Below are 9359 nucleotides of genomic sequence, written 5' to 3'. Positions count from 1 at the left end.
ACTTCCATTTATACTTTGTTGGCTAATTTTGATATTAATTTTAATATATTATTAATATATTATATTAGTAGGCCGTGACAGGAAAACTCCGTTGGAAATTCATAACTCCTTCATCTGAACTCCGTTTTCGTCTGTCTTTTTATCGTTGTACTACTATTGATGAGATCTTCAATTCTCATTTAGAAATTTTTGGCTAAATATCACTCCACCTCAATCTCGAGTTTCGGGCAGCATACTACTAATGCTGAAACTTCGAAAAATCATAACTTCCTCATACGAAGTCAGATTTAGACGTTCTTTTGATGAACGCTCTCGGTTTAACATATTCTAAAACTTTCATTTAGATTGATAAGGCCAAATATCACTCTAACATAAATTCACTATTTACGCCGCACTGTGTCGTGCCGGTTCTGTCGTGAAACTTCGATAGGTCATAACTTCTTCGTTCTAACTCGGATTTCGGCATTCTTTATATGTATGAAATCCTTGTAACATATACTATAAATTAGTTAAGATTAATACTTATAAAAAATATTCCATAAAAAATTCATTTTTGATGCTTATCGTGTCTAAATTGACTAGCTCGGATCTACGGGTGTTACACCCAACTTGTCTTTGAACATCCGATTCACCAATCTTTAATATGTGGCAACTGCATTTTTAAGATCAAAAGGCATTGCGGTGTAACAATATATACATGTTGGTGTTATGAATGTAGTATCTTCTTGGTCTGATGGTTCCATTTGGATTTGTTGAAATCCTGCTGAAGCATCCATGAAGGCCAGGAGCTCTTGGCCAGCCATCTCATCTATCATACAGTTGATATGTGGTAGAGGGAAAGGATCCTTAGGAAAATCCTTGTTGAGATCCGTATAATCTACACACATTCTCCTTTTGTGGTTTTTCTTTTGTACGATGACCACATTAGCCAGCCATCTTGGGAAATTTACTTCCTTGATCATCCTTGTTTTGAGGATCTTCTGTACTTCTTCTTGGATGATTTGATTCCATTCGGGTGCGAACTTCCTTCTCTTTCGGTGTATTGGTCTGAAAGAAGGATTAATATTAAGTTTATGAGTAATGATACTCTTGTCTATACCTGTCATATCTTCGTGCTTCCATGCAAAGGTCTTGCTTTTGTTTCTTAATAAATTCAGTAGATCCTGCTCGATCTGCTCAGACATTGAGGATACTATGAGGACTTTAGCTTCAAGATCCTCGATGCCCAGGGGCACTTCCTTTACGTCTTGTTCCTTTGTCTCTAGAACATGTCGTGCCCCTGCCTTAATTGTTATGCTTGTTGGGGTTTGGTCGTGGATTTCATAGAGGTTTTGTAGCATTTTTTCGATTCTTTTCGGTCTCCCATGATCTTCATTGTCCCCCAAGGAGTGGGTAACTTCACACACTGATGGTATGCTGATGGATCCGCTTTTATATCATGGATCCATGGTCTAACTAGTATCACATTAAAAGAAGATAGGGTGTCAATAACACATAAATTATATATGGAGTTTACCCTTTCTATGTATATTGGTAGCTTTATTTTTCCTACTGTGTGTTTTGTTTCCCCACACTATCTCTGATTATAGGATGCTCATTCTCTTCAGCGTGTCTAGCAGTACGAAATTGACCGAGGATTCTCCATCCACGAGGATCCTTCTAACGAAATGGTTGGCCATGTACAGTGTTATCACGAGTCCATCATGGTGAGGATCTTGGATTCCTTTCTTGTCAGTCTTGTCGAATGTGATCTCTTTATCACTATTGACCATGGTATTCTTTCGTAGTCTATCCTCCTTTTCTGTTTTGGATACATTGGCATGTCTTTTAGCCTGAGAATAAGAGGTACCACAGATGTTAGATCCACCTGAGATAACATTAATTATCTTAGCGTTAGAGGGTGGAGATCCTGGTTTCTCTGGGATCCTGTGATCATCTTGGCCGTTCTCCTTGGGTTTCTTCCTCTTTCTCTCGATTATCTCTTTGAGGTTTCCTTTTCTAATGAGGTAGTTGATTACTTTTCATAAGGCTATGCAGTCCTCCATCATGTGGCCAAAGTCTTCTTGGTAAGCACACTATATGGATTTATCTTTCCAAGCGGTGGACTTTTTGTCCCTCTTTGGCCATCTTGGTTTTTCTCCAACATCATGTATGGCATGAATCACACCTGAAACATCCACAGAAAAACAATAGTCAGTTATTTTAGGGAGCTCTTGTTCTTCTCCTCCATCTTCAAGGGCATTAACCTTGTGATGATCCGGTTGGAATAGGGCTTCGATTTGTAGGATCTCTAAGTTGAGGATTCGGACTTCGTGTTTGGGTTCTCATATTGGTCTGAAGGGTTGCTTCTCTTCTGGATCTCTCTATCCTCTTCGAGCCTTATGAACCTCAGTGCCCGACACCTGACTTCATCTAATCTTTTGCATGGGGTCATCAAAAGGTCTTCGTAGAAGGGTGAAGCCTTTCTTAGTCCCATTTTAAATGCTTCTACAGCGGTGGCCATGTCAATGTTGGGGATGATTATAGCCTCCCTACCAAACCTGTTGACAAAATCCCTAAGTTTTTCCTTTGGATCCTGAACCACTCGGTAGAGATCACTAGTGATCTTCTCGAAGGTTCTACTGCAAGAAAACTGGTTATTGAATATATTAACTAAGTGTGTAAAAGAAGTAATAGAGTATGGGGGTACGTTTAGCATCCATTTAAGGGTTGATCCTGTAAGGGTCGAACCAAAGTCTTTGCATACGAAAGCCTCCCTTAAGTGCCCTGGGATGGGAATGATCTCCATCCTTTCTCTGTATCGGGTTATATGCTCTTCAGGATCTGTGGTTCCATCGTACAGCTTCATGCAGGGAGTTTGGAAGCGTTAGGAACTTCGGTATCAGCTATCGTAGGAGCAAATCTTGAGATCATGTGGCTTGTAGGAGATTCTTTTGGTATTGGTTGGACCACTCCGGGTACACTTGAGATCATTTGTCTTAATTTCTGAAGTTCCCTAGCCATGTTTGGGTTTATTCATGTATCAACATTAGTGTAGTTAGTATTAATAGTATTGTTGTTTAAGAAATTATTAGAGTCAAAGTTGCTAGGAGTGTTGAAAGGATCATTGAGATCATTGATCATGAATGCTCGGTTGTCCATTGTTGCCCCCCAGGGTGACGCCACAGTGGCAATAATTGTGTCCTTCTGGCGATTTTCTGAGGATCTTTCATTATTAAACTCCAAGATCCTTGGTTGTACAAATGTGGGCGTAGTTTCCTGGGATTTCTGAAATTTCGCCTTCACCCTCTCCACTTCTTTAAGTAGTGCTCTATTCTCCTCCTGTTGTTGGGTCACCTGTTGCATCATTTTCCTCATCATAGTGAAAAGTTCTGCAGTAGTGACTGAGGCAGTCGGGTCCTAGAGTCCTAAGGATCTCAAACTTCCTGGATTAGTGATTGTGGGGGTGCTTTTCTTGTAAATATCAAGCGTTTTCCTCTGATTGGGGTCCACTCGGAGGAGGTGGTAGGTTTTTGGTTGGGATGGAAGAAGTGGAGGACGAAGAGATGATCGATTGTGTAGACATGATTTTTTTCGAGGATTTTGAACACCACGACCCCACGGTGGGTGACAAATTGTTTTGGTCAAAAATTGCACAAGTACTAATCAACCAAATTGAATGAGAGGATGCGATGTCCGAATATTGTAATATCAAGTAGTAAGAGAAAATTGATAAGGATCTCCGACATAAAACCTTGGGAGGTGATAATGATCACCTGCCTTGATGATCCTATTGATATAAAGTAAAGATTACAATGAGTTCTTAGGAAGAATGAGTAAAGAATTTCGTAGAGTAAGATTAAGTTGAAGAACAGTGTGTTGTGTGCAGAATACAAGTGTCATTTTATACTCTAAGCTAGCTAACAAGAAGTCCAATATTTTCGGGATCCTCTTTGACCAGCTTCATGAACGTTATTTGACCAAGTATTCTGAGTCTTTTGCATTGTTGAAACGCTTCTTCGTTGAGAATGGGTCTTCCCTTGACTACTTTTGTACACATGTTAGTTATAGATAAAATATGACCGTTATGAATATTGATAAAAATAATAGCGGTAATTAGTCGGGATCCTGATATAGCTAAGGATCTTGGATATTTGAGGATCCTGAATGTTGTAAGGATCCTTTCCCTAATAGTTTCCATATTTAAAACAAACGCTACAACATCCTTTTATATTGTGATCTCAAACTTGTAGTTGTACAACTTGTTACAGTGATTAAAAAAATTAATAGTAAATATAAATTCCATAAGATAGCAACATACTCTCTTTTATAATTGTTAGAGTGGATATTATGATTATATAGTTAGGCTTAACGTATCTCGCCAATTATTTTAATAACCTAAAAATAAACGTGAGTGTAAATCATAGAAAAAATATATACCTCGAGGTGCTAATTACACAATCATAACTTAAAGACGGCCATGAATCATCCTTGTAACGATCCAGATTCTCTACTCATCTATCTAAGAGGACTATCATGGATTTGTCTACAAAGTTTGGAATACTACTCAAATTAAAACACTTTAAATTGCAGGTGAAATCATGGGTTTACAATAAAATCTATCTAATAAATTTAAACAACAAGGAAACACAAATAAATAAAGGTATTCTTCTATACTAAGTCCTTGTGCTCCAGTCTACTTGACGTACCACGACTACTACCTGAACCTGCAAAAAAATAGGAAACATCTAGTACACCCTGGTGAGTTATATTCTATTATGTTTTCATGTTTATCTATTCTTTTTTCTTTTCTCCTCTTTCTCTTACTCTGCATCTAATATCTTTCTTTCATATAATATGTTGCTATTTTTTCTCATCCGTGTATCTTTTCTATCTTTTCTCATCTTTACATACTCTATCATATATCTTCTTTTATCAGTGTATTCTTTAATCTTAATCTCATATTTGTTAGCTATTTCTCTGTTGTACTCTTTTCTTTTCTTTTCTTTCCATACCTTACTCTTTCTTAGCCTCTTCACAGGCTCAAATCTTACCTTCTCTATAACATCCTAAAAATTATAAGGTAAAATTTTCATTTTTAATTCAACCAAAAACAACAATTATTCATTTCAATCAATGTACAATTTCAAAATCAAAAAGTTGCAGAAACATGGGTGGATGCGTTGTTATTAAGTCGGGTCCTTCCCTTTCTAACTGGAAGTACCTGAAACCATAACCATAAAACTATAAGCACAAAGCTTAGTGAGTTCCCCAAAATACCACATACTATACATATAACACGGCATGGCCTGCACATTAGGCCCAACCTACCATAATGGACATAGCCCTTCCAAATCAATGGGCCTATCCCAGCATACAAATGCAAGAGTCACAGAGATAGCTAGCATCCTACATAACATAAATTGGGCCTAGCCTTCATGGTCCATAGGCCCAACCCAGCATACAAATGCACCTAGCCTGTCATACAATGGGCCTAGCCCAACATACCATGAAAGAGTTATAAAAACAACTAACATAACAAATCCTAGTGGTCCGACAACTGTTCCTTCGACCCATGGGTACAGTAAGGAGACTTACCTAAGTCCAAGATAACCGAAACACACACACACACACTGCTGCTATTGGAATCCTCACATTGAACACAATCAAAATATCCCTAATCAATAGTTAAGGCCATTTACCAAAATCCAAGGTCCAAACCATATCTTATCCTTCCAATAGGTAAAAGACCATTTTACCCTTCCCATATTTGACCCAGCATCTTGTTGGATTAGGTGTCTAAGCTAATACCTAAATTGGTATTTACTTGAATTATTAACAAAGTCTTTTTGGGTTTCCATCAAACCTAGTAATTGGATATGATGATTTTTAAAGAGAGAGAGAGAGAGAGAGAGATTTATTTATTGATCTATTATATAATTAATAAATAACAATAAATGATTTGGTAATATATTATAAGGATAACATATTAATTAGAAATGGTATATTTTAATTAAGAATTAATCATAAATTAATTAAAATTAATTTTGGGATTAATTAGATTAATTAAAAGTAGAAGGACTATAGGTGACAACATTCAAAAGTTGAATACTGACCAACTCTAGAACCTCCCATAGAGGGGGACAAATTATAGAAGGGTTTCTAAGGTTTTCCTTGAGCATTAAGGAGCCTTGGATGCCTTAGGGAGGAAGTTAAGGGATTAGGGTTATCTTGGAGACACATATCATATCTGTTGAATCAAGAAAGTGGCCCTCTTAAACCTCATTCTGAAGTCTTACTCACCACCGCAATGATGTTATCAGTACTGCAATGCAAAGAGTTGAATCCATCTGCAACTATCTCATCTGGAACAAAGACTTAGATTTTAACTTATGTACTTACAATGTATTGCTAGTGTGCCTTGCATGGACACTTCTTTTGAATTATAGTCTTTGTTTATTTCTACTGTATGTTCTCGAAACTCTATAAATAGAGTATTCCGCTTCTAATGAAGAATACATATTTCATCTCTTATCACATATCTCTTCTATCATTACTATAAGAATTCGCTCTTAAAGATCTTTCTGAACTTATATTCATATATTCAAGATCTCTTTTAGATCAAGTCTTTGTGACTTCAATCACCTTAAACTGATCACATCTACTAACTTGTGTTTGATTGCAAACCTTGTTAAGAATCATTTTGGTGTTTACTTGATATATAACTTATTGTCATTTATATTTCCTTACAATTGTGTAATTTCCTTTACACATCTAATCATCTAACTATCTAACTTTAACTCAGTATTGTTGAGCTTTATGATCCTTTGAATTAAACTTTATTCCGCAATATATAACTTGTTCTAATGTTTGTTCAAGTGTGTTTCTCAAAAGTTTTTCTCTCAATAATTGGTATCAAAGCCAAAGTGGTTGCTTGAAAAGCCTTGTATACCACTGAAGCTCATTTCATTCTTATAAAAATTTTCTCAGAAAAAAAGGAAATATGGCACAAGCATTATCACTTAACGTTTCCAACAGTGTTGGAGGTTTGAATAGAGCTCTGATACTGGTGGCAAATGAGTATCATCACTGGTCCCAAAGGATGGAGAGATATTTAAGAAGACATGCACGAGATTTGTGGAGATATGTAGAAGAAGGACCTCATGTCCCTATTCTTACTCCAGTTCAAGTTGTCGGTGCACAATCCATACTAGGAGGATGTCAACCTGCCATGAATCATCCCACTAAGGATGATCTCGATAAAATGGAAAATGATGCAATTGCCTTTTATGAAATATCCTACGGAGTTGCTCCTGACAACTTTGACATTATCATCAATTGCAAGTCAGCCAAAGAGATCTGGGGTGTTCTCAAGAACCTGTATGAAGGTTCTGAGCAGGAACAAGATAAGAAGCTCACCGTCGCACTCAACAAGTTCAATAACTTCAAAGCTCATGTGGGTGAAAGTCTCGAGGACTCCTTTAAAAGATTCAACCTCATTTTTACCAAGTTATCTAACGTTGGCACTGTCCGAAGCAACCATGAAACCAATCTTCAGTTTCTTAATGGTTTGGGAAAAGACTGGACTACCGCAAAAATGATAGTCCAAGGTGATAGGAAGATTCACTCACTCTCTCTTTTCAAACTGTATGGAGAACTCCAAGCACAAGAGTCAACCATGCTCAAGGATTGTGCTTACTTCGGAGGGCCACTTGCTCTCATGGCCCAGACTCCGCAAAACATAACTCCTCAACCTTACTCTCTCTCCTATGACAACCCACCTCAGTCTTATGAAGCTAACACATAGTATGATAAGGAAGAGGAATTCCATAATGTTATTGCTCTTATTAGTAAACGTTTCAATCAATTACCTCCAACCTCCTTTCACAAAAATCAGCAGTTCACTAAAACTCCCTTTAACCGAAACTTCAACCCTCAAAACAATCAACCACGATACCCCAAACATCCTCAACAATCTTCACAACCTCTGAACACACATCAAGCCAAGAAGGTACCACAGTCTGCCAAGCCAAATGACTCCAGTCCTTAAACCGAAGTTAAAGATGATGTTGTCATTTTTTACAAGTGCAACAAAGAGAATCATTTTGCTAAAGAATGTAAAGTGAATGTAGTGAAGGACAAATCCTTTTATCTCAGAATGGCACAAGAGATGGATGAAAAGGAAAAGGGAAGGGCATATGTGGCCCGGGTGAAAGTAGATCATCCAGTATGGACATCAGGGGATGAGGATGAAGGCTTCAACATCAAGGGAAAGGGTAAAATTCGCATGTTGGCAAGTGCTGATGAAGATGATTCAACAAAGATGGAAAAGAACTACTGTTTCATGGACAAAGACGGAACCTTAAGCATTTTCGAGCAGGTAAAACTCATGATTCAAACTCTTCATTAAAGCATGCATGATTGCCAACCCTTCGTAGACAACATTAATGACACTTGTGTTGGCTTCCTTTTAGACTATAACAAAGCCCTATATGAGAAGAACATAGCATCCCAGGAAATGTTCCATGTAAGAGGACGACTAGAAGATAAAAGACTCAAAGTAGTCATGTTAGAAAAAGACTTAGTATTAGAAAAGGATTCAAGAATGTTATGTGAAACCCAATTAGGAATAGCTTTAGATCAGAGGGATTTAGCAAGAAAAGAAATTGTACGTTTGAATTTGTTAATCGAAATTTTTTTTACCGAAAGTGAAGCCATTGAAAATCTTGTTAATAGTGGAACCATAGACAATACAATTGCGGTTGGTCCAATGGGTACTCCACCACAAAGGACTCATCACCCCGGTTTAACAAAGATCGTCCCTATGTCCCTTCGGACTGAGAATTTCACTTCCTTGTGAATGACAAAACATTTCCCAAAGACATCAGAGCCCACTTTGGTAGACTTCACAATCTGAGTAATAATTGTGTCATCGAGGAAATTTTTCCTGAAACCTCAGGTCATTCATGTGATCAAATACTCATCATTGGCACAATCTATCCCAACTCTCAGACTTCATCAACTGTCAATGAGGAAATCCCTGTAGAAGAACCCAAAGTTCTTGTGAACTGTCCAAAATTTCCCTCAGACCATAGTCCATCAAACTGCAGTCTCAAACCTCAATTACCATCCATAAGGTGTCCCACTAAAGAACTAACCTTGACTTACTATGCGGTAGTCCAGTCCTCATTACCGCAGACCGCAGTCAAGAGCACTGTGACTATTCAGTCAATTCTTCATGAATTGCCCATAGAAAATTTTGTCTATGGTCAATGCTCTCAAAGTCTTGTATCTTCTAGTTCAAATGACTCAAGTCCTCGTTTTCAAAAGAAGTCAGAATTTTCTAGGAAACCATAGTTAAACCTCATTGATTGTGGATC

General features: G+C 37.5%; 1 protein-coding gene across 1 annotated transcript; it reads right to left on the bottom strand.

Moving 5' to 3' along the window:
• Positions 1–2290: 2290 nt before the first annotated feature.
• LOC145017031 (uncharacterized) lies at positions 2291–2848 on the bottom strand. Its single transcript, XM_078975141.1, has one exon. It carries the CDS (start codon positions 2846–2848, stop codon positions 2291–2293), a length of 558 nt encoding a protein of 185 aa, XP_078831267.1.
• Between the last annotated feature and the right edge of the window lie 6511 nt (positions 2849–9359).

This window comes from Lactuca saligna, chromosome 9 (genome assembly GCF_052625555.1).
Source record: "Lactuca saligna cultivar CGN05327 chromosome 9, ASM5262555v1, whole genome shotgun sequence".
Taxonomy (NCBI): domain Eukaryota; kingdom Viridiplantae; phylum Streptophyta; class Magnoliopsida; order Asterales; family Asteraceae; genus Lactuca; species Lactuca saligna.
The sequence above is the reverse complement of the archived record's forward strand: the minus strand, read 5'-3'. Positions and strand labels throughout refer to the sequence as shown.

Coding starts and splice junctions, on each gene's coding strand:
- LOC145017031 (XM_078975141.1), bottom strand. CDS start 2,848: ATGAAGCTGTACGATGGAACCACAGATCCTGAAGAGCATATAACCCGA.